General features: G+C 48.7%; 2 protein-coding genes across 3 annotated transcripts; one reads left to right on the plus strand and one right to left on the minus strand.

Moving 5' to 3' along the window:
- Window positions 1-1,092: 1,092 nt before the first annotated feature.
- Window positions 1,093-5,714, minus strand: LOC118978010 (tubulin gamma-1 chain). The gene is made up of 11 exons (XM_037033171.1): window positions 5,666-5,714; window positions 5,264-5,376; window positions 4,935-5,102; window positions 3,912-3,980; window positions 3,559-3,638; window positions 3,019-3,145; window positions 2,693-2,779; window positions 2,427-2,576; window positions 1,913-2,065; window positions 1,668-1,829; window positions 1,093-1,485 (listed from the first exon to the last, which is right to left on the minus strand). The coding sequence occupies exons 1-11, from the start codon at window positions 5,712-5,714 to the stop codon at window positions 1,288-1,290; spliced, it is 1,356 nt and encodes a 451-aa protein (XP_036889066.1). The 3' UTR covers window positions 1,093-1,287.
- Window positions 5,715-6,037: 323 nt separating this feature from the next.
- Window positions 6,038-24,066, plus strand: RETREG3 (reticulophagy regulator family member 3). Of its 2 annotated transcripts, XM_037033169.1 has the most exons (9): window positions 6,039-6,343; window positions 15,020-15,126; window positions 16,830-16,860; window positions 17,793-17,919; window positions 18,542-18,626; window positions 19,683-19,820; window positions 20,877-20,959; window positions 21,584-21,716; window positions 22,122-24,066. In XM_037033169.1, exons 1-9 carry the CDS (start codon window positions 6,105-6,107, stop codon window positions 22,571-22,573), a joined length of 1,395 nt encoding a protein of 464 aa, XP_036889064.1. In that variant the 5' UTR covers window positions 6,039-6,104; the 3' UTR covers window positions 22,574-24,066. The 2 variants fall into 2 exon arrangements, with proteins under 2 accessions (XP_036889065.1, XP_036889064.1); XM_037033170.1 differs by lacking the exons at window positions 16,830-16,860; window positions 17,793-17,919; window positions 18,542-18,626 and having other exon boundaries at window positions 6,038-6,343.
- Window positions 24,067-24,589: the final 523 nt, after the last annotated feature.

Raw genomic sequence — 24,589 nt, forward strand, 5'->3', positions numbered from 1 at the left:
CCAGCTCTGCCATTTACTGGCGGGGTGACTGGGTCAATTAAACTCTTGGCCTGTTTCCTCGTTTATAAAATGGGATTAATAATACTATCTACCACTTCAGAGTGTCAGGATTAAACAAAATGTTTACTACCTAGCACAGTGCCCACACGTTACTGCTCCTATGGTCGGTCCCTTTGGGGTATATGAGGGCCTAAGAGGGGCCCTGACAATCCACCACCATCTAGCGACAGCCTGNGGTGGTGTCCTGAACAGTCAGGAACACTGCTGCCAGCCAGGCCAGCCAGGGTGGGACCCCAGCTCTGCCATTTACTGGCAGGGTGACTGGGTCAATTAAACTCTTGGCCTGTTTCCTCGTTTATAAAATGAGATTAATAATACTATCTACCACTTCAGAGAGTGTCAGGATTAAACAAAATGTTTACTACCTAGCGCAGTGCCCACACGTTACTGCTCCTATGGTCGGTCCCTTTGGGGTATATGAGGGCCTAAGAGGGGCCCTGACAATCCACCACCATCTAGCGACAGCCTGCTTTGCCCTTTTGATCCTGAAGACTGAGATCACTCTGTACTTACTATTTCCCTGCAACCTCCCACCAGAAGTGGAAGGCCCTGGCCCTGTTAGTGACAAGACCACCTGAGACCCGGTTTGGGCCCTGCTCACAGTCTAGGCTTCGGGTGTCGCCTCCTGAGCTAACTGACCAGTGGCTCTCCGGCGCCGCCCCACTTGCTACAAGACCAAAGGCACTGGGGCGACTGCACTGCCTGCCAGGGACCTGGAGGTGGGGGTGGCAGCCGCAGGTGGGAATGTAAAACTGGCGCAGTGGTCGCCTGCTACAGGGAGGGGTGGGAAGGAAGTGGGACACTGTCAGGGAGCAAAGTCGTAGCTGTGGGCCTTTTTACCTGGGAGAAAAACTTTCTCAGGTAACTCCACCCCGGCCACGTTCTCTAAATCCAGGCAGGAGAAGGAAAAGCGAGGGGCAGCTGTTTGCCCAGAGCTGAAGATGCTGGAAGTGGGGGAAGGTCCTGTCAGCGATGGAGAGAGAACAGGTGTTTCCCTTCTCGGGCTCTCCGAGCCTTCAAAGAGACCAGTGGTTTATATCCAGTGCTTTATTAAACATAAATAGTCTCATAAAAGGAGAAATAAATGTGTCCCCAGGCCAACAGAGAGTGTGTGTGTGTTTATGACAAAGAAATGCACGAGGTCCCTGATCTGTGCTCGGAGGGGGCGGTCAGCCAGGCCAGGCCTGGGCTGACCAGTAAGGCAGATGAGGGTCTGTCCTGGGGTGCTCACTGCTCCTGGGTGCCCCAGGAGATGTAGTCGGGCCGCGTGGCTGCGTGGTACTCATCGATGAGCTGCTGCACAATCTCCCGGGACGTGTCCAGCTCGTCGAAGTTCTCCTTGAAGATGTCCTCCTTGCGGAATTGCTCCAGGAAGGCCTCCCGCTTCCGCAGCTTGTCGTACTGGCGACAGGTCCGCTCAAAGAGCTTGAGGAGGGCAGAAAGCAAGGGTCACAAAGAACTTGGAGGAAAAATAAGGCCCAGAGAGCCAGGGAACCAGGGCTGGGCTGCCTTCACAATAAAAAAGCCAGAAGCAGAATTGCAGGGATGCAAAGAGGTGAGGCACAACCAGGAAATGATGGGGAAACAGGTGCAAACCGTGAACTCACCGAGGAGATGCTGGTGTGGTTGGCCATCATGAGCCCGCTGACCCGGTGGGCAGAGGGCAGGTAGGGAGACTTCCTGGACAGGGCCACCTGGATGCTGGCTGGGCCCCAGGGGATGAAGTTGGCCAACTTCCGTTCCCGGATCCTCTGCAGGCTCTTGTGGACCTGGGGAGGGCACAGGGGTGGTGGTGGTCGCCTCTCCTCTACCCCTGCAGGTTCCAGGGGTGGAACGAAGGGGCCTCACCTACCTGAGTGGGGTCCACCTCGCCCTGGATGATGTTGAGGATGGCGATGTAGCAGTGGTTGGTCTGGCGATCCCGGCCCGTGGACACCATCACGTTCTTGGGCTGCAGCAGCCGCCTCATGACATCCAGGACCGTGGTCTTCCTCACACTGGCCACCTGAGGGGACAGTGGGCCACAGGGACCAGGCCAGCACTCAGGGCACAGCCCACAGATGCATGCACAGAGAGAGCAGGCCACACGTGGCCCCCACCAGACTGGGGGCAGTATGGTCTCTTTGGGCCGTGTCTTTAGATTCAGGTCTACACTAAGCCTCTGCTGTGGGGTCGGGACTCTGAGCCGTGCTCAGCTCAGCAACCTCACGCCCCTGTGCAGGAGCATCAGTGGGTCCCATGATACAGCCCAGGCCCTGCTGGTCCCTGAGCACAGAGCCTGCTGGGCCAGCAGGGAGAAGAGAAAGGCCAGGGGGGCCTCCTGGGCCCAGGGGCACTTGGGCCTGGGACACTGAGGCCCCTCTTACCGACTGGTCTGTGGTGAGGGGGGTGTAACCAGTCATGAGGAAGTGGAGCCGTGGTGTGGGAATGAGGGAGGCGATGAGGCCGATGAGGTCGTTGTTCATGTAGCCAGGGTAGCGCAGGGTGGTGGTGCTGGCGGACATGATGGTGGACACCTGGGGACAGGGATGGCATGCTGTGGGTGGGCCTGGTTGGGGGGTGTTCCCTTCTGCAGGCAGCACTCCAGTAGGGTGGGGTTCCAGTCCCAAGCAGCCCAGGAGTAGGGGCTCACCAGCTGGTTGATCTGGGAGAAGGACGGGTTCTGGATGTGCAGGCGGTCCGTGGCGATCCGGTTCAGGGCTGTGTTGTCCAGGACCACCTGGGGGGGACAGAAGAGGATGGCAGATTTGGGGCATTTGAAAGAATAGGAGCTCTGCCTGTGCCTGGGCTTTGAAGTTTAATTTCCCTTGAGCCCCACAGCCAGAAAGACCCATCCAAAAGGGACTTGCACAGTACGGGGGACCAGAAGAAGGCCTCAAAACGGAATTTCTAAATGCACAAAAGTGACGACACAGAAAGGGGGTGTGGGAGTCGGCAAAGGTAGGCTCCAGGGCTCACCACGCAGTCTGCGTTCTGGGTCAGCCGCTTGAGCGTGAGCAGGGAGTTGTAGGGCTGGACCACCACGTCGCTCATCTCGTCCTGGTTGGGAAACACTGAGTACGTCTGCACCAGCTTCTTGGGGTACCTGGTGGGGTTGGGAGAAGAGGGTCAGGACGCAGGGCTCCCAACAACTGTCTGCAAGCAGCTGAATCTGGACGCGGAGAGCAGTGTGGGGCCACGAGACCAGTAAAGAGACACTTGACTTCTGTCAGTCTGCAACGTTCTCCAAGGGCAGAGAGACACCTTAGGATCGAAGATTCCAACTCCAAACCGTCCAAACTCCCTGAACCTTCATCTCTTCATCTAGGGCCTGGGTTCTAGGCTCCATCCAAGCCCCAGGAGTGAATCAGGTTCTCAGTCATCGCATTGTGACTTTTCTCCCTCCAGGAGACACCAGAAAGTCCCTTTCCTGCTCCAGTGAATAGGAAGGTATATCTGGAGGGACTCCCAGTTACTTGGGAAACCAAGTCCTCCCAGCCCCTGAAAACACAGACATACCTGTCGTTCAGTCGTTCTAAGAGGTAGGAGCCCAGGCCAGAGCCTGTCCCCCCAGCAATGGAGTGACACAGCACAAAGCCCTGCACAGGAAAGGAACAGTCAGTGTCTAAGTGTCATGTGGCAGGATTTCATGCTGGACCCAGCCCACAATTCCTCAGACTCCTGTCTTCCTGAGCCCTCTCCTCCCCTTCCCGGATTACTTGGGAGACTCTGTCTGATTTCCCAGACAGTCTGGTAGTTTCTGTCCAGTGGAAAGGGTACAAGGGTGGGTCTTGTACCTAACAGGTGGCTTCTATAGGGTATTACTGAGCCTTCCTTACGTTGATTGCCACCAGCATTCCTGAGACACTTACCTCTAGGCTGTCACTGCCATCTGCCTCCCGGTCTATGATGTCAAAAATGTCTTCATGAATTTTCTCTCCCTACACAGACATGGGAAGGTCAGAGCAGTGGGACCATGCGACAAGGGCTCTGACGTTAGAACAGCCACCCCTGCCCTGGCCATGTCACTCAGTTGATTAGAGCATCACCCAATATGCTCAGGTTACAGGTTTGATTCCCAGTCAGGTCACATGCAGGAATCAACTAATGAATGCTAAGTAAGGGGAACAACAAAGCGATGTTCCTTTCTTTCTCTAAAATCAGTCAATTAAAAAGAAAAGAATGCCACCCTTCATAGCACCTAAAAGTCCTTTTTTTGGAGGCAGGCATTCTATGTCCAGACTGCCTAGGTTCATGTGTTACCTCTAATTCCATTTAGCTGAGTGACTCTTGGCAGACTACCTAGTCTTTCTATAACTCAGTTTCCTTAAACATATAATAAAGGTAACAATACTGGTCCCCATACCCTTATCTAAGCCCTTTCGTGCTTATGTTTTGGGATTCAAATATTCAGATTCTAGAAAGACAAGATGATACATATAATGTACGTTCATTAAAATGCCAGTGGGGTCTGAGGTGCGCTAATGAAACATTTTAATAGTTCTGCAAGGAAAGAATAATTAATGACAATAAATTGGATAGAAACTATAAAATAGCCTGTCTTCACTGAGAGTTGGTTTTGCTACTAAATGAGTTGCAGTCTTTTGCTTTCAGAGATTTTTTTTTTTTTAATTCTGGAAAGGCAGTAAGTGTCTACGGGCTGTTCGGGGGTTTAAATAAGTTAATAATATGTAAATCACTTAATATGGCCTGGTACACAGCACTAGCTAGTGAAGTCTCTCAATAATATTACATAGTTGACTTAAAGAAAAGAACTTCCCTTGGAGTCTCTCTCTCCCACTCTTTTCTCCATCTGATTTCATCTCTCAGGGGTCATAGGGCCTGTCCCCACACAGAAAGGGAATTGAGGGTCCTGCCAGGGAATAACAAATGACCTGGGAGAATCCACTGGCCCAGTTGTTGCCAGCTCCTCCTCCGTGCTCTGACAGGTAGATGTTCTCTGGGTTGTAGAGCTTGGCATAGGGCGAGTTGAGGATGGAGTGGATCACCCGCGGCTCCAGGTCCAGCAGCACAGCCCTGGGGATGTAGTGCTCATCGTCGGCCTGTCAACGGGGGTCCAGGAAGAAACCCAATCAGCAAAGGCCTGCCCAGTCCTTCGTCCTCCCAGGCTCCTGTGTGTCCTCTCTCTTTCAGCCCAGAGGGGTTCCCAGTACCAGGCCTTTGCCCTTCCCTTCAAGCCCCCTGAGCAAGTCGCTGGGAGCACCTGGTAGAAAAAGACGTCCTTGCGGTCAGTGCCCTCGGTGGCGAATTCCTCCACGATGCCCTCGGGGCTGATACCATGCTCGGCACACAGCTGTTTCCAGAACTCGAACCCAACTGGGCGGGGAAGAAAGAGGATATCTGGGTCTGGGCAGGTTCCAACTAAGAGCTGGGGGATTGAGCGATAGGAAATAAAGCTCTAGGCGTTTCCCTTGGCAGAGAAAAGGGCTGAATGCCAGGTACCGGGCAGGGAAAAGCCCCTCGTGGTTGGGGCAACTGGACACTGGGTCAGGCATATCCCACTTTTACGATCCTGGGAAGGGGCAGATGGGAGTCCAGGACCCCACATAGAGCTCCCATTGAATCTAAGATGCCTGGCTAGTGGAGGGGCTGGAGGTTCGCTCACTCTGATTGCCGCACTGGCCCAACTGTAGTGTGATGATTTCCCTCGGCATCGTTCCTCAGGAACCTACGTTGCTGCCGCTCCCCGTTAGCAAAGCCGCAGCTCGCCAGCCCGCTCACCGCATCACGCAGGCGCCAAACAACCCGCTCCGCCTATGAACTTTCTCCCCTCCAATGACAGTTGAATCTGGCGATGGCACTTCCTTATTCATTTGGCTTCAGTCATGCAAACTGCGCGTGCGCACCTCTGGAAGGCTCAGCGCCCCAGAGAAAGGGAGGTGCTTTGACGCAGCATTCTCCCTTCTAGGTGGACGTGAGCTCGAGCCCGTGCGCAGGCGCGGTGTCGAGGGAAGCCACTCCCCCCGCTGAATCGTGCGTCTGCGCAGTTGGTGTTATTGTGATTGTCGGGCCGCGGCCCCGGATGTGGTGGCTGCCGGGGGGTGATGGCGGAGGCAGAGGGGGTGGCCGCGGCCCCGGGCCCAGCTTCGGGGCCGAGGCTCAGGGGCCGCGGCGCTATGTCAGGCTCCCTGGAGCGGGACCAGCAGGTTGAGGCGGCGCAGCGGGCCCTGGTGAAGGTGCTGGGACCTTACGAGCCTCTGCTGAGCCGAGTGCAGGCAGCCCTTGTGTGGGAGCGGCCAGCCAGGAGCGCCCTGTGGTGCCTGGGGCTGAACGCGGCTTTCTGGTGAGAAACTGGACCCTCGGAAACCCACCGAGGCGCGAATTCGTCAGGTTTCTCTAGGGCTCCACTTCTCGCCTCCCCTGTTTAAGGCGCTGCACTGGCTCTTTCCTGTCCCTGCTTAATTTTGCCTCACCTCCCTCCACTCCCGCCTGCAAGCTTCCCACCGCAGTTCCCCGCAGGGCCTCCCAGGTGTCTTCCCTGCCTCCTCCCGCAGCCTCGTCCCGCACATCTGGCAGGAGCTTTTGGTAACACCTTGAACCGCCCTCGGTGAGCCAGAGCGCCTCATTTTAGCCCGGGAAAGCTGTGTCCTTTAAGGCCATCACCTTCCTTCTCTTGTCTGCTCAGATGTGCTTGGAAGACTCCCCAGAGATTTTAGTAGTTACTATCGGGGTAGATGCGTGAGCTCTTGCAAAGGAGTGTTAAGGAAACCTGCTCCTTATGAATTAGAGTGAGCATGTCTAGATATCCTTTCGCCCACTCCAGGAAGTTTGTGAAGTCTGAGCGTCCGAGCCTCCAGAACTGCAACTTGGGAGAAAGTTATAAGCTTTTAGAGAACAGTTGTGAAACAGTGATAGTGAGATTTCACCCCTTTGAAAACCACTGAGGATTGTAACTGCTTCCTGTTGCAAGGAATTAGGCATAGAGGCCAGGAAATTGAGGGTGCCCAAGACTGTAAGTTTTCCTGAGCTGGGAAAGTGGGGCTAAAATATACTTGAAGAATCTGTGTCGTGCTCTGTTGCAATGGAACTGCTGCTTCTCTTAGTTATCCTTATCTGAAGTGGACTTCGGTCTTCCATGGACCCGCCACTCTTGTGTAGGGAACTGTTATTGATCAAATTCCCCGGGGAACTGAGGAGCAGGGGCGGGGCTTGTACACATGAATGAAATAAGACTCTTCTGGATAAGCCTGAAATAGAATAAGCCTGAAACCAAAATTTTTTTGGTTTTGCTCAAAGTAGCTTTCCTCTTAAGATTCTTGGTTTTAAAACTGAAGCATTTCTCTTTTCTCTGAAAGAAGGTTTTGTCAGCTGGGGCGAAACATTTTGAGTTCATGGACAGGAAGACACAATGGGCAACTATTCGGCTGATCCTCTCACAGTCTGAAGGAGACTCAGGTTAAAGCTGTCAAACAGTAGTTTCTGCCATTTGTTGCTTCCAGAGTCTTTAGCAAACGTGGTCATAAACAACTTTAAAAAAAATAGCATTCTTTATTTTGGGGGGTGGGTAGTACTTCCTCCTTGATCCCTGGTACTTACGCCTCTCTTGTTCTTTGTAACCTTGTTCAGGAGTGTTTACCAAAATGACCTTTGCTTTGTTTCCTTCTGTGTCCCCATCGCAACCTTAAAGCCCAGACCATTCAGTCCAAACCTCATTTCCCACACAGGGATTGTACTCGCAGAAGAAAAAAAAAAGGTGGTCCTCAGTAAACTACTTTGTATCAAAATGTGCCTGGCTGGTACATGGAAACTTCATCAGGATTTCAAGGAATCCAGATAAACTAAGGGTTCGTTAATGTACCCGGGTCAGTAGCATGGAAGTGGTTATTTTTGTGGAGGGGACTTCCTATATGCCCCGCCCCCCGAGAGCGATTTTTGCAGTAGAATTCAGGTGGAGGTCTGCATAGAGGGAGCTGCTCTGACTGAGACACATCTTTCATGTTTCAGTGTTAGCCCAATAGTGCTCACTTACTTTTATTAATATGCTGTGTTTAGAGTCTCAGATCCCCTTTGCCTGCTGGTCTCTTAAAGAGCAATGTTGTGGTTGGTGTTTATCTTGGGCATTTGCTGGTAGCTTGCCTGCTGTGTATCCAGAACAGCACTCTAAGTAGGTGGGGGAGAGAGACAGCAGAAGGAGGGTGTGACTCTTGACGCTGAAAGCAAATGGACACACCATTGCCTGTGAAGGGTGCAGGATGATTGATAGCGGTAAGGCCCCAGCGGTTAATACCATGTGGCATTGTCGGTCACAGAATTGATTGTATTAGTAAATGTGCTTCCTGCAAGGTAGTTTGAGGTTCAGAATGAAAGTCAGACTTCATATTCCAGTGGCATCATATTGAATATGGGTGTCAATATTTCACTATGGAATGTCGAAGGGTGACTTTAATTCTTGCACGTTTTAAGTGTTGGAGAGATGAAGGAGGCTCATTGGCTCAGGTCAGAGAGAAGTCATTTCATTATTTGTTTTGAATAATGATATATCACTAACTGAAGTGTTCTATACATTTTGAAGTTTAGAAGATTGGGGAGGAGTGCACCAAAATCAGAGTTCAGGATGGTGTTCTGTGAGGGTTCTTCTTTATCTGTGAGTGTGCCCTCTTAACCTCTTAATGGAAAGACAGCAACATGACAAAGAGATAGATGTAGATGCCTTGCCACTACAGTATTTCAAGGCTTTCACTTAAAATTTTTTTCTTTCGCTTTGCACAGAAGTTATGGTGGTTTATGTCAGAGCTCTTCCAGCCCATTTGGCGTCTGGTACTGACATGTTGTCATTGCTAGGAAATGTCAGGCCTTCATTTCCAACTGCTTATATATTTTTTTTAGTTTTTTTCATTCTTTTTTTCCTTTATTTTTTCCCCAATTGCTTGTGTTTTCATTATCCTCAACACCACCTATAAAAGAATGATTTGGGGAAGAATACGAATATGAGTCAGAAAGTGTCTCCCGAGAGGATCAGCAGAGAACCTGTTGGAGTGGCTTTTCAGCCGGACACAGACCCAGGAGATCGGGGAGGGCAAAGGAGCCCTGGAAGCATGTGCAGAGCGCCGGTTCACGGGGTTCAAGGAGGGAGGGCCGGAGGGCTGGCTGAGCCCCTCTCCAGTTTTGAGCATTCTGTGATTCCAGGTGGTCTTTCCGTCACAGGTAGGATTTAGAGCCATGCCCAGGATGACTGGGACTTGCTTTTACAGTCACCTGAGTTGACCATGTCATATTCTAGTGAATACTATGGAATCTGTCGTTTTCACCTTTGGAAAAGACCAAAGTGTACCCCCCCCCGAAAATAAAAATCTCCCCAAATTAAAAAATGACCCCCAAAGTGATTAAAGGTGTATAGCAATGCTGCTTTAGCATTTGAGTAAAAAGACACTGATGCGGGACAGGAAATGGAAGGGAGGGCACATTTAAGTAAAGACATTTGTTCTGTGAAACACATGCACACATCAAATTCCAGAAGAAATCTGTAGAGCAAATGTTTCTGATGATAGTCTTTAGAGGGTTCTTGTTGCTTTTATTGGCCAGGAAGATGCCCTGGCTTTTTTTGTCGTCGTTGTTTTGGCCCTTTTGCCATCAGTTTTTATCTGTCCTAATTATAAGGTTGGGTGCTTCTGCTCATTGACATAAGGTAGGTCAGAGCAGCTCATTGGTTTCATTTCTGGTTTTGTGCAAGCAGAACTATCACTACATGACATAGGCTGGGTTAATTTTTTTCATTATAATTTACAGCAACTGGCTCACTAACCAGGGAGCCACAAGTACTGCACAGTGTGGGCTTTCTGTCCCTGTAGGATGAAATGCTTTGTTCTAAAGTGCCACTGAGACAGACTTGCTTTGCAGTTACAGAGGAACGCAGAAATAGTGTCTTCTTTATTTGAAAGTAGACATGTGGCCCTGGCTGGTGTGGCTCAGTGGATTGAGTGCTGGCCTGCGAACCAAAGGGTCACTGGTTCGATGCCCAGTCAGGGCACATGCCTGAGTGGCAAGCCAGGTTCCCCAGTGGGGGTCACGTGAGAGGCAGCCACCCATTGATGTTTCTCTCCTCTCTCCCTCCCTCCCTTCCCCTCTCTCTAAATAAAGTAAAATCTTAAAAATAAGTAAACCTTAAAAAAATAAATAAGTAAAATCTTAAAAAAACACTTAAACAATGAATACCTTTTCAGGTGCTGGGGAAAATGGGGAGTAGTTGCTATTGGTCATATGTTTCTCTTTCGGGGTGATGACAGTGTTCTCAGATAATTGTGCAACTGCATATCCTAAAAACGGTAGACTTAGATGATTTAAAAGTAAAATTTTATGGTATACAAACTATATCTCAACACTTAAAGTTAATGCCTTTTGACTTAGTAATTCTACTTAAAGTAATTTTTTTTTAAAGATTTTATTTATTATCTTTAGAGGGGAAGGAGAGGGAGAGAAACATCAATGTATGGTTGCCTTTCGTGCATCCCCTGCTGGGAGTTGGCCTGCAGGGAACCGGCCTGCAACCCAGGCATGTGCCCTGACTGGGAATCGAACCGCGATCCTCTGGTTCACAGGCCCACGCTCAATCCACTGAGCTACACCAGCCAGGGCTACTTAAAGTAATTAATCATAAGTAAGGACAGATTTCTGCTCAGTGGTGTATAGTTCAGCTTTACTGTATTACACCCAAAATTGGAAATATCCTAGTTCAGTTAGGGAAAGGCTTAAAAGACTAAATGTTTATATGTATGATAAAGTCATTTAAAAAGTTTTTGATGTTTTTCTGATGATATAGGAAAGCATATGTATGTATTGTTCAATGAAGATGAAGGTTTTTAAACCAGATATGCCATATACTTCTGTAGAGTTATTATATGTGCATATTTTTTTAAAGGAAGAGAATAACCTCTTCACATTTTGGGGTATATATGTGGACAGTGGTCATTTTTAGAAACTTTTTAATGGAAACTTTCAAACATGCACGTAGACAGAATAACGTCTACCACCATAGACCCAGCTTTGTACGTTTTCAGCTCACGGCCAGTGTGTGTTGTCTGCACCTCACTTCTTTCATGTCTTCTTGAATTTGAGGCCAATTCTAGATGTCATATTAATTAATCTGTATTTCAGTGTGTGTCTGAAAAATAGACTTTAAAAATACTACTACCATTGTCACAAGAAAAAAAATTAGTGATTTCAGTCAGTGTTTAAATTTTCAATTTTCTCATAAATGTCTGATTTTTTTTTAAGCTGTTTGTGCGGGTTGGGATCCAAACTAAGTCCCCGTATTGGGACTGGTTGCTCTGTTTTTACATCCCTTTTTCTTCGTTGGTTCCCTTGCTGTCCTCTTCCCTCCTTACATTGTGTTTGTTGAAGGAACCAGTCTGTCCCGTGAAGTGTCCTACAGACTGGATTTCGGTGATTGCGCCCTCGCCCACGGCCTAGCCCGTCCCCGGTGCTCTGTGTCGCTGGTGAATTGGTAGTTGGATCTAGAGGCCTGATCAGATGCAGGTTCAAAAAAAATTTTTTTGCAAGTTAGTGTATTCATTTCATGTTTATTTTCTTGATTACTGATATTTTGTAAACTTTCTTCAATGAATATACTTGCCTTTAGAAGTAAGAAAAATAAATATAAGGAAAAACGGATTGTGAACCCACAGTGGGTAGAAGGAGTAATGGCCTGTGGGCAATGAATGCCCAGTTTGAATAATTTACATGTGACTGTCCAGAGCTGACTACATTTGCCGTTGTTTTTGTTAAGGTGGGAAATTCTCATGCTGATTATAGTTGCTGGAAAGTTTTGCATGTTGTCTTACCAAACTTGTACAGTTACAGCTGCATGTAAATTTTTTGGCCTGTGTGAATAGACATTGCAGAATTAAACTAATCCAGAGGGATCTTTCCTTATTTTTCTTCCGTCCCTTACCTATGCTAGTCCCCAAAGTACTGTATCTTCAGTTATTACATCTGTCCTTGGAAATAGTTGCAGAGTTTTACAGGTAGACTTTCAGGTTACCTCCATAAAATGCCAATGGTGATGTGACCCTCAGCATATCCAGTATCTATTGAGAATGATATTCCCTTTTTGTTTAGAAATGTCATATGGAGGGCTCTTAGAAAAGGAGCACACGCTTATCTGTGTTCTTTGATAGACCCTCAGGGGTCTATCAAAGTATTGATATTGATATTGTCTAGTTACCTTGGAGGGATCAGCTCTCGTAGTTTGAGGTGATCTTTTTTCCTCCTTTAAAAAATGATTTTATTTATTTATTTTTGGAGGAGGGAGAAAGAGAGGGAGAGAACCATTGATGTGTGAGAGAAACATCGGTGAGTTCCCTCTCACATGCCCCAAAGGGACCTGGCCTACAACCCAGGCATGTGCCCTGACCGGGAATTGAACCGGAGACCCTTTGCTTTGCAGTTCACCGACATGCCAGCCAGGGCTGATCTTTCTTTCACTAGGTTTTTGTCTATGTGAAGGAAACTATTTTTTCAAGAACTGTTATTTTACACCATGCAAAAACTTGTCCTTTGAAGTTCCTGCATTGGCTTGTTCAATAAAAGGATATATCTGGTCCTAAAATTGACCTATGGACCAGAATTAATCTTGTTCAAGATGTTAGCCTTCATGACGCAGAAAGTACACCCTTTGTAAAACTCTTCACTAGGTTCACCTTCAGAATCCAGTGCCCTTGGTCACAAAAGGTGTTTCATGGTGTGACTCCTGTCTCTCTCCCCGCGCTCGTTCCCTCCTCTGTTCTTTATGTTTCAGTTCTGTCCAAGAACTGGTCTTACATATGTCACATCAGCCGGCTATTCTTCCTGTCTAATGTCCTCTTCTTCCCTACATCTTTTGGCCAGAGTTTTCTTACCATTTGTCCTTCCAGTTCCAGCTTAGATGTCTTCTTTGTTATTATTACCATGGCAGGTTATATTGCAGACACATGCACAGACGCATAAATACACTTGAAAGTAAGGTCCATGTCTGTCTTACTCTCTTCCATAACTGGACAGTTTATGAGTCATTGGCATGTAATATGAACTCAGATGTTTTCGGGGTTGAGTTGAAGCATCGGTAGGGGGCTATAACAGGCTACTGAAACAGTCCAGGTCTTAGAGGAACAGTATTTCTATCGCTATTATCTCCAGAAAACCACCTTTCTTAGGAGAGCTTAATATCCTTCCCTACTGCAGGTTATATTAGTGTTGGTAATTACCAGCTGGGCAGTGGAGATTGCAGATGGTCTGGACAGCCTCCCCAGAGAGCTCTTTGAAGTACTCTGGAGAAAACAGCGGTCATGCCGTGGCCCGCTACTGGGGCAGTAGAAGCAGCAGCATTGGGGAATGGGAAGCTCTGGAGCCATTATCCTTGGCCTTGTTAAATTTGCTTGTTTGTTGGGGTGATCTGGCTTTGGAGAGATTGATGGCCTGGGCCAGCTTATTAAGCCTGGAGGCTTGTTTCTGTTAAGCCTCTTTCTTTAACTTCATCTATAATTACAATGTCCTTTAGGTGGTGGGGTGGAAAGTTGGAATAGGGTTGTCCCTGGTGACGGGATTTCTAAGTTCTTGTTTCATTCCATCCCAGACATTATATCATTTCATTCATAAATATTTTAATATATACTTCTGAAAGATAAGGACTCTAAAAATAACTTCTTTAATATCACACCTAAAAATTAATAATAATTGCTTAATATCTTCAGCTGTACAGTGTTCAGGGTTCCCAGGTTGTTTACAAATCTATTATGATTGATTGCTTCAAATAAGAACTAGATTTTCCTTCATTTTGTTAATGTGTGATTCCTTATATTTGTTTTTTTTTCTTTTTAAGATTTTATTTATTTTTAGAAGGGAAGGGAAGGAAAGAGGGAGAGAAATATCGATGTATGGTTGCCTCTCATGTGTCCCCTGCTGGGAACTGGCCTGCAACCCAGGCATGTGCCCTGACTGGGAATTGAACCGTGATCCTCTGGTTTGCAGGCCCACGCTCAATCCACTGAGCTACACCAGCCAGGGCTACATTTATTGTTTTTTGAATGTTGAACCACCCTTGCATTCCTAGAATAAATCCTAGGGATTGATCGTGGTGTGTAGTCCTTTTTACACCATGCTGCTGAATTCAGCTTGTTAGTGTTTTATTGAGTGTTTTGCATCTGTATCCAGAAGAAATGTTTGTCTGTAGTTTTCTTGTAATGTCCTTGTCTGGCTTTGGTATTAGAGTCACGCTGGCCTCATAAAATGAGTCAAGAAGTGTCCCTCTTCTTCAGTTTTTGGAAAGTTTTAGACAGATTGGTGTTATTTCTGAAGAGCTGACTTTTATTTTATTTTTATTCTCACTCAAGGACATTTTTTTCATTGCTTTTAGAGAGAGAGGTAGGGAGAGAGAAACATCATGTGAGAGCAAAATATTGATTGGTTGCCTTTGGTATGCGCCCCAACCAGGCATCAAACCGGCAACCTTGTGGTTTATGGGATAATGCTGCAACCAACTGAGCCACACCAACCAGGGCTGAAGGACTGGCTTTGAGACATAGCTTCAGTGCTTTCTGTGTGACCTTGACACAGCACTTTATTTTTTGGGCCTTGGTTCCCAAAGGATATCTGTTTGAATTAAATGCTCTTTAATGCATCTCTACTGGTTTGTTGCCCTATACTCAGGTCTAATTTGGTAGAAAGATGTTTGCTTTCATCATAACAACTTTTTACCAAGGATGAATTTTTCCCTGACATTAACAGAATCACAGACTTAAAAGTTGAAAGGTCTTTAAGAGGGTATTTGGCTTAGTTCTCTGCCTTTATAGAAGCAAATTGTTGTGTCTTTCCCAAAGGTAAAATAGATGAAATTCAGAAAGTTGAAGTGGTTTTTCTCAAGGTATATAACTAGGATTTAAGTGTATTTACTGCAGAGCCTGTCATGCACGTACGGTCTTTTCTGAACTAAATTGTCATTCATTCTTAACTGAATAATGACCTTTCTTCTGTTTTGCCTTCTCTGTAGGTTCTTTGCACTGACATCCCTTCGTCTTGTATTTTTACTTGCATTCAGCTCAATGATCATAGTGTGTATTGATCAATGGAAGAACAAAATCTGGCCTGAAATAAATGGTGAGTCCGGTAGCATTTAGAACACTCTGAACTGGAAGTGGTCTTTCCTGTCATTTTTACCTTTAGTTTTGGGCCTTTACGAGGGAGGGTGTGGAACTGGGACTGTCTTTTGACGTTCACGTTATTGGCTTTAGGCGGCAGTTGGAGGGCTCGTGCTCCGGTGCACGCAGTTCCTTAGGCCTGGGTGCTGGCCTGCCCACTGTCCAGCTTGGGAGATCTCCGCTGGCCTCCGGAGACGTGCTTGCCCCGTAATTGGCCTGAAGAATAAGTAGTCCTTGAGTTTTTAAAAGGATAATTCATTTCATTGGATACTATGTCTTTACCAAGGCAATATCAATTTGCCTCAGGAGTTTCTTTTAAATTGTATATTTGCAAAGCATTAAGCTAAGCGTTGTGATTTATATGAAGTATGCTAAGATACGGTTCCTTTCTCAGAGATGACACACACATAGGAAAGTTCAGTGACGGTTGCGGAACAGTGCCAGAGGTGGCACGGTTCACCTTGTGACCAGTGTGTCTGTCGTGTATTTTCGCCCCAGCTCAAGCCTTGAATGAAGCAAAAGATTTGGGCAGGTAGAGAGAAAATTGTGTTTCCAGAGGGACCAAGAGCTCGATTAGTCTGAGGAGCCAGAAACTGCAAAGCATCTCCTGAGACCAGAGAACTGACAGTTCCACAGGAGTGACGAGGTTTTTAAGAGGACTGCTAGGAAGTAAACCGAAAGTATGTTGGGATTAGATTTTATAAGCCTTTGAAGTTAGAAGTTTAGGCTTTACCCAGTAGGTAGTAGGAGGGCATTGCAGATTTTTAAAATTAGAGCTACATGCTGAGATGATATTAAAAATTGAGTTTATGATAGCATTTTACAGGGCTACATGGAAGGAGAAAAGGGATGGTGAGAGACCAGATAGGAGACTGTGGCAGTGTTGGGGAAAGCAGTCAGGGAGGCGTCTGTGGGGACAAATGGTGGTGAGCTTGGAGAGCTGTGAAGGAGGAGGACATGTCAAGACTGATAAATAGGGGGCTAGAAGAGTAAGGGATAAAAGCTGACTTTGGGATTTCAAAGCCAGGGCAGCAGGAGAATGGCATTGCAGTCAGCAGATATAGGCAGTGTCAGTAAGGGGGGTTGGTTTGGATGGGGGGAGAGGGAGGGGAAAATTGATATGGGTTTTGGGCATGTTAATTTTGCAGTGTTGGAAGGATATTCAGAGCAGAATGTGCAGGTTTTAAATACATTCCCATCCTATTTTGCAGAGGCTTCAGGGAATCATCTCAAAAGACTTTATACCACTCACCGTAGTTAACACATCCCTTTTTTGAAAGAAGAGGCAGATTTCTTGGGTTGGAGTAGTTACGTCTCAGTAACCTGGTGCACATTGGTGCGTTTGAGCAAATCGGATACACTTGAGGGGTGGGGTGGACTATTTTTTATGTGTATCTTGGCTCCAGCTTTGGTAATTGGAAGAGGCCCTATTGCTCCATTTGGATCCCCCTGCCCCCCAACCCCCATCTGCTGGAGAGTAGAGCAAGTGTCAGGCCTCATCCCCTGGTCTGCAGCTCCCTAACTCTGGCAATGTAACAGAGTGTCTCCTCCTCATTTTTCCCCCCAAACCTATTAAAACTTGAGCAGTCAGACCAACAGTCTAACATTTTCACGTTTAGTTTTCCCTACCAACTAATGCTGGTGTTTGTTTTAATATTGTAGTGCCAAGACCCGACGCATTAGACAATGAGAGGTATGGAATACTAATTAAATCCATTTTTGTTGCTCTGATTGATTCTCTTGTGGTAATACTCTGGTTACATGTTGTTAACCCTATGTTCTGGACAAAGTGTGTGCTGAGAACCTAGTCTGTTCTGAGTAAATCATTTTAACAAATCTTAGACTTCAGGCAGCAGTGATATGTTGAGATGGCTAGTGTCCTCTGATATTTTTAAAAGAGAAGTTTCTGAACTCCTTACAGTGCCCCATAACTTGACATGCCAAGGAATCAGCTGCATCACCCAGACCTAGTGTGAAAACCAAGAGGCAGCTTGCTTACTTCATTTGTCTCCTGGCTTTTATACCAGGTCATTTAGTGTTTTCTGTGACCTCTGGTTCTTTTAAGTTCCCTGGTCAGAAAACACCCTGGTTCCTGGCATCAGCAAGCCAAAGATTCCTCTTGTGTCTTGCGGCTCCTGCTTTCATTTCTCGGTTCATCCATCCCATGTGTGCAATCCCAGTAATTTTCTCTGCTGTGGTTTATTTTCGGGTTTGCTTTGTTTTCTCTCCGAGGGGCATATGCACTGTCGCCTCCTCCTCAGTAGCGGTGGTGTCCGACCGCGAGTCACTCTCATCCCCTGGATTGCAGTCACAGCGAATTGCAGGGGTTGGTGCAGGGACGACGTTTCTAAACACAAAGGGCCTTGGAGCCGGTGGCAGGTTTACACAGGAGAATTGGGCTGTGTCTGCTCATAGGGTTGAGCTGTCAGAACAAGTTTGCCCTCGTAGTCCCTAAATTCAAGTTTCAACCTGGTGAGCCAAGAAGAAAGTCATGCTTCACCTCCAGAGCACCTAGGACAGCCACTCCCCTGTCCTTATTTCAACCCGGAAACAGTGGCTGCCTACACAGAAAGATAGGGAACCCTTGGCACCCTCCTTTCACGGCTCCCCCTTCTCTCTCCATAGCTGGGGCTTTGTGCACCCTCGGTTGCTCAGCGTGCCCGAGCTCTGTCACCATGTAGCTGAAGTCTGGGTTAGTGGGACCATTTTCATAAGGAATCTTTTGCTTTTCAAAAGGCAAAACCCAGGCAAGGTAAGACCCTTCCCCTTTTCCCTTTCACTTCTGGCTTCTCAGTTCAGTTCATGCTAAACTGAAATAACCTTGTCCTACGTATCCTCATTCAAGAAAGAAAAGACTATGACTTCCGTAGAGACAGAGGCGAGTGGGAGGAGAGGACTTCTGACCAGCCACTCGGACTGAAGCAAGGGCTCGAGGACTCCTCCTTGGGCCTTGCCTCTTAGATTAGACCCTGTGTCCACCCCCAGAAGGGAAAGAGAACTTGCTTGTGTGCATTCTGTGTCATGTTAAGCATGTGGCAGGTTGTTGGGTTTTATTTATTTTTTTTACTTTGACTTAAAAAACCCACCACCAACACTTACTTTCAGAGAGAATATTTGGCTAAGTCCTATTCAAACCAGTTTCGCAGCATGAAAGGTGCAGCCCTACAGGGCTAGCCACGTAAAAAGGGTTTGAATAGGTTCCCAGAGAGCATCTTGACTGCAAAGCAATCAGGTACGTCTGTCATTCTGGTGTGTCTGTACATTACTCATAGGTCATAAAGATTGTTCCAGTCCCATCTCTGCCTTACCTCCCTGCCTCACCCCAGTCCCCTGCCATGTAGCAGAAACTTAACACTGTTTCCTACCTCCCCCAGTTCTGCTTGCTGAGCTGTGGGATACTGACCTTTTTGGCTGTCTTGGGCCGCTACATCCCTGGGCTCCTGCTCTCCTATTTAATGTGTAAGTATGGCAGACACTTCTCCCTGTGCGCTTACTCCACTCATAGCTTTCCCAGCCACAGCCAACTCTGGGTCTAGGAAGTAGACTTTCATAGTTTGGTGCCCTAGGAAATTCTACCTTTTATTTTTTTTCGTGGCCTGTTTAGTGTTATGAAATATCTTCTTACATGTGTAGCAGGCTTCCCACATATAAAGTCCTTATCTCAGCAACTCAGCTTTAGACATTGAACAGGATCTGCTAACAGATGCTGCATTACCAACCGTCATGGACCGTCTGTCCCTGGTGGAGGAGGGGAGTTTTAGAGTCAGTGTATATTGTGTAGCAGCAAAACATAACTTTTTTTTCCTAAAAATTTTATTCATTTATCTTCATTTATTCATTTATTCATTTATCCCAACCTTGAGAAGGGAAGGGAAGGAGGGAGGGAGAGAAATATCAGTGTATGGTTGCCTCTCATGTGTCCCCTGCTGGGAACTGGCCTGCAACCCAGGCATGGGCCCTGACTGGCAGTCGAACCAGTGACCCTTTGGTTCACAGGCCCATGCTCAATCCACTGAGCTACACCAGCCAGGGCACAAAATATAATTCTTAGGGGAATCCTCTACTCGCTTCTGTTGAGAGTGCGTGTTTCCCCTTGGAGCACAGCTCTATAAATTTAATTACTTCCTGCTGGCATGAACTCTGCTTGCTTGAGACTGGAGGAACTGAATAGCTGTGGCTGTGGCCATTGTATAGCGGAAGCTCACCTGATTTGTTGTGTGATTTCTGAGCCACTGTTACCATTCGGCCTTGTTTGTGGCTCAAAGACATACCTATGCGAGTGACTGCACTGCCTCGTTCTGCCCTCAGTGTATCGGCTCTGTAGATGGCCGCATCAGCGTCTTCCTCCAACAGAGTCTCCCTTGTAGGAGGGAGACTCGGGAAGATGACCAGAATTAAGCATACCTGTCCCACGCTGAGTGTTTGAGCGACGTTGACACACAGTGGCAGAGGGGCAGATAGGACTGTGTTGTGCAGCCCCTTCTCCATTTTGCCATTATTTCCCACCCCTCTCAGTTGTCACGGTCATGATGTGGCCCCTTGCTGTGTACCACCGACTCTGGGATCGGGCCTGTGTGCGGCTGAAGCCAGCTCTGCAGCGGCTGGACTTCAGTGTCCGTGGCTACATGATGTCCAAGCAGAGAGACAGACAATGTAAGTTTAATAAGGAAGCTTCCTTCCACTTGGGCAGTTTGGGGAAGAGAAGGAAAGCCCACAGGTCTGACATAATGGGTGGGTCCTCAAAAGTGGCACGAGCGGGGTGTGGAGTGGGGTGTGTAGCCGGTGGTAGATCAGAGTGATATCTATTCCAGGGAAATCTCTGCAGGCTTACCAATATTTCTCATTTGGACAAGATAGTCCCGCTTTGAACAAATCTGAGAAAAGCTCTCCTGTGTTGAGTAAAAGACTGTGAAGTCATCCCTAGTGTTTGCTGCTTTTCATGAAGTGTTTTCTGTAGCCCGAACACTGCGCTTGCTGCTCTCCACACATCATTAGCCTTTACAACAACCTTGAGAAGTGGGTGGTATTACCTTCCTTTTCCAGTGGAGGACACTGAAGCCCAAAGTTACTAGTTGGCAGAGTAGGCCTTTTAACCCCCCACGCCGGGCCTCTCTTCACTCCTGAGAGCTGCTGGAGATGACTTAGGACCGCTGTCTCGGAAGCCAGAAGTGCAGTAGCCTGCAGTCCTCCCCATACTGATGACAGCTGTGCGAGCCTTTCCTCTCCTGTGGTCTGACCAGGGTGGGTGTTTCCTTAAGCCCTGGCCTTCAGAGAGCCCCACATGGCCACCAAGGCCCTGTTCTCCCCGGGGCAGCCAGTTGAATTAAGTATCAGCCCTCAAAAGCCTGACTTAACTAAGGCAGGGCCTCTCCCTTTGGCCTCCGTAATAGTGTCTACGCTCCACCTCAAAGTCCAGTCTGCCCCTCACTGATCCTAAGAACTGCTGACAAACCTGGTAGTCGATCATCTGTCCAGAGCAAAAGGGTTGGGGGGAGCGCCTAGGGAAGGGGGGCTCTTGGGAGAGAGCTCTTTCTTGTCTGTGTTATCAGTGTACCTTCTGTACCTAGGCTCTGCAACCCACCCTCAGTCTTAGGCCCACATTCAGAGGGGTTGGTTCTCTTCTGTTCTTTTTCTATCTTCAAAGTCCAAAGCGGGCGGGGGTTCCCCCTCAAGGGAAGGAGGCGTCAGGGCCTTCTGCTCTCTCCACAGTGCGCCGCAGAGCTCTACACCCAGAACGAGCCGTGGACGACCACAGTGACAGCGAGGAGGAGCTTGCTGCCTTCTGTCCTCAGGTACCTTGGCTACGGGAGCTGCACCACTGGCTAGTTTTCTTTAGCTCCCTTTGAACATCCGGCACCTCACAGTTAGGCTGTGGGCTCATGGCTCAGACACCCCTTCCCCTGCCCCGTGAGAGCCCAGGCGTGAGTGTAACTGGCACTCTGTGAGGAAGAAAGCTGGAGTTATGCTGGGACTTTGTACGTGGACCTCAATTTGAGCCTGGTGACCAGCACACCCTCTTCCGTGTCTCCCTTTAACTCCTCCCATTGTGGCAGAACTTCTGGAACTGGTGTGATCGTCTTTTAAAGAGCCCTGCTCGCCTTTGGTTGGGCAGTGTGTGTCCTCCAGGCCACCTGTGAAAAGTAGCCTCTGGATAAGTTTGCGTAAGAGTAAGTAGCTGACCGACTCCCGAGACTGCTTTCCTTCACGCACTCGAGATCGGAGGATAAGGGTGTTTTCCTTGGGGGAGCAGCCTAAAAACGGTCAAGATTTTGACAGATGTCCCCACGCACTCCTGGTTACACTTGTGGCTGAGGGTAGCCTTTAGGGCCTGCTAATCAGTAAAGCTGTTACTGGGGAACTGCATCTGTTCTCAATGGCATCGTCTCTTCATGCTTGGCGATCTTTTCTTTCCGAAGCTGGATGATTCTACTGTCGCCAGGGAACTGGCCATCACGGACTCTGAGCACTCAGATGCTGAGGTTTCCTGTACGGACAATGGCACATTCAACCTTTCACGGGGCCAGACGCCTCTAACAGAAGGCTCTGAAGGTGAGGTGGACCTTGGGTCTGAGTTGATAATGGCGTTGACTGTTGCCTTTCAGCTTCCCCAGACGTAGGGGATACTGCCCTCTCTCCGGCTTCCTGAGTAGTGTGAGCCTTAGGGGTGTGGCTACAGCCAGGATGGCACGGCTGCCCTCCTTGAGCCTCAGTTCCTTGGTCACCTCAGGCTGTAGGTTCATGGGGGGCATAGTGGGAGAAGAGAGGGGAAGTTTTGTGGCCAGTAGAGCTCACAGCAGTCTGTGGAGGGGGAAAGCTGACCCGTGCCACAGGTTTTGCTCCCCGCCGACCCCAGCCCCTTGATACCCAGGGAGGAGAAATCTGGTTACAGGGGACTGACTATGTGGGGTGGGGCCAGGCAGCTGCCACGTCTCAGGCACCCTTCTGTTCTTTCAGACTTAGACGGTCACAGTGACCCAGAGGAGTCCTTTGCCAGAGACCTTCCAGACTTCCCTTCCATTAATGTGGATCCTGCTGGCCTGGATGATGAGGATGACACCAGCATTGGAATGCCCAGCCTGATGTACCGTTCCCCACCAGGGGAGCCCCAGCTGCCCCCTGCCAGCCGGGGCGAAGCTGCACTGCCAGAGCTCCTGCTTGAAGCCCTGCCTGCCGGATCCAGCCTTACCAGCAACCTTGCCGGCCTGGTCTCCCAGGGCATGATCCAGCTGGCCCTGTCGGGGGCCTCCCAGCCAGGCCCTTCTGGCCCACCTCCCAGGAGAGCAACCAGAGGCTTCCTCCGGGCCCCCAGCTCAGACCTGGACACTGATGCTGAGGGGGATGACTTTGAACTTCTGGATCAGTCAGAGCTGAATCAGCTGGACCCTGCTAGTTCCAGGAACCACTGAGGCAGAGACTCCTTTTAGGGGTCACTGTGGTTTAGGTTTTTATTCTCCTCATCCCACTAAAGGTGAAGGGGCAAGGGAAGAACCCAGGTCCTGTCCCCTGAATATGTGTGTGTGCCTGGTGGCCTGGCTGGCTCTCAGAGGGCTGCTGAACGCGGATGCTCCCTTCCCTGCTACCAGCTGGGTGCCCGTTTCTGAGCTCAGTCAGTGAAGTGAGAGCATGCTTCCTTGGGGAGGCTTCTCTCCATCGGGATGGTACTCGTGGGGAACAAAATAGTCAGGGGCATTGGTTCCCCTCTGAGGGGGTGCTGCTGTTTGCTTTTAGGTATGGGTGCTTGGGGGCCCTCAGTGATAGAAGAGCCCTTTGTCTCCTTCCTCCTTCATCACCTCCCTGGAGGTTCAGGTCAGGCAGCAGCTGGAACAGTTGCATTGTCATCCTCCTCTTTTGCTAAGCCATGATTTGATTTGTCTTCTAAGCAGTTTATCGTTTGGTTCTGCAGAGCAGGCCTGTTCCCTCTGCTCCAGCCCAGCCTCATTTCTTGAGGCCTCACCTCCAGTGCTCCAAATCATTGCTCGTGAAACCTAAGAAATGTGAACATGGTGAGGGGGTGGGCCTCTTCTATGTCATTGGGCTGTGGGGTCAGCTGCCTGGGAGGGTGACTGCTTCTGTAGCTCATGGTCTCACTGAATCTTCAGAAGCTGCCTGGTTGTCTTTGGTGCTGCTAACCCCTGGCTCCGTTTGACCATTGGCCTGGGCAGCCAGCAAAGCAATACCATACTGTGCCCGTTCCCGTGTTCCTGCTCCTTCCCCTCCTCCTCTGGAGCTGCAGTGTTCCATGGGGGGCGCCAGAGTAGCACTTTACAGATGGCTCGGTGGCATTCCTCCCAGGAGCCACCAGCTCTTGCACCAGCTCTTCTTACCCCTGTTCAGCTCCTTTAGTACTTTTTATATTTCATTGCTTCCCAGCTTGGTAGGGCCTCTTTGAAGGATGAGCCCATTGAGCAAGAATATGTCTGTAATGAGCAGAGACCCCTCTAAGGGGCATCTGTTAGACTGCCCCTAGTAAAATCATGTGAGACAAATACTGAAATCGGTAATTCTACATGTGTGCCAGCTTACGTCCCCTCTCTGCCTCCAGGATCAGAGCTGAAGCCAAACTCTCCTATTTCTCTCTCTCTGCATTAACCCTTTGCGGATCCTCAGGGACCACTCCCCCAACACCCCACACCTGGGTGAGGGATGCTGGACAGAGCCCATTTTCACGTGCTATAGGTGGGAGTGTGCGAACATGTTTGCTCTTGGTTGATGGACGAGGTAGAGGCCAGGGAGTGAAAACAGTTAACAGTGAGAAGGGAGAAGAGCAACGTGCCTGTTCCATAGACACCTTTGTGTGAAGGCTGGGGTGAGGGCATCTCCCCGTGTCAGGGTTCTCAGATTGTGGACACCTTCTCTCTCAGCAGAGCCTAGATGTCTTACAGAAGGTCTGTGATGTGGGAAAAAATGGGAGGTGTGGGAAAGGAGTGGGATTTTGTGTGTGCATGAGTGTGTGCAGCTTCAGGCCTTGGGAGTTAGTGAGAGGGAGGGAAGGAGAGCAAACTCTTTGGACGGTGTTTCTTGTACATGGGGGATCCTGCTCTGAATCTCCTTAGTCCTCCACTGTGAACTGGGGTGGGGATGGGGTGGGAGGGGTGCTGGGAAATAAATCTTGTATGAGAACAATCTTTAAGAGACTAATGTTGAATGGTGTCCTCGCCTTGGTAGGTCTTCTCTTGTTAGTCTGATGTGTGATTAAGAAGGTGAGAGCCTCAGAAGAGGAAGGGACCTGCTTGCCCCATGCCTGTCTTCCCCTGTGATGGTCAGAACCACCACCATGGTTCGAGGCCACCGTCCCCTCCCTTGCAAAGCCCAGACCCGGGCATGTCTCACACTCTTGGCCAGCATCCAGCCTGCAGTCCCATCACTTCTAATTCTTGATATTGCCCCCGAGACGTGTGAAGACAAGTATATTTCAAAGGCTA

The sequence above is a fragment of the Sturnira hondurensis genome, unplaced genomic scaffold (genome assembly GCF_014824575.4).
Source record: "Sturnira hondurensis isolate 20B ecotype Veracruz unplaced genomic scaffold, ASM1482457v3 Scaffold0021632, whole genome shotgun sequence".
Classification (NCBI taxonomy): domain Eukaryota; kingdom Metazoa; phylum Chordata; class Mammalia; order Chiroptera; family Phyllostomidae; genus Sturnira; species Sturnira hondurensis.

Bases quoted from the DNA above. Each gene is read 5' to 3' on its own strand.
- LOC118978010 (XM_037033171.1), bottom strand. From the start codon at position 5,714: ATGCCGAGGGAAATCATCACACTACAGTTGGGCCAGTGCGGCAATCAG. The intron at 3,639-3,911 runs GTAAGTGTCTCA...TTTCCTGTGCAG, and splicing joins ATGGCAGTGACAGCCTAGAG to GGCTTTGTGCTGTGTCACTC. The intron at 2,780-3,018 runs GTGAGCCCTGGA...TGTCCCCCCCAG, and splicing joins CCCAGAACGCAGACTGCGTG to GTGGTCCTGGACAACACAGC.
- RETREG3 (XM_037033169.1), top strand. From the start codon at position 6,105: ATGGCGGAGGCAGAGGGGGTGGCCGCGGCCCCGGGCCCAGCTTCGGGG. The intron at 17,920-18,541 runs GTAAGACCCTTC...TACCTCCCCCAG, and splicing joins AAAGGCAAAACCCAGGCAAG to TTCTGCTTGCTGAGCTGTGG. The intron at 20,960-21,583 runs GTACCTTGGCTA...TTCTTTCCGAAG, and splicing joins TTGCTGCCTTCTGTCCTCAG to CTGGATGATTCTACTGTCGC.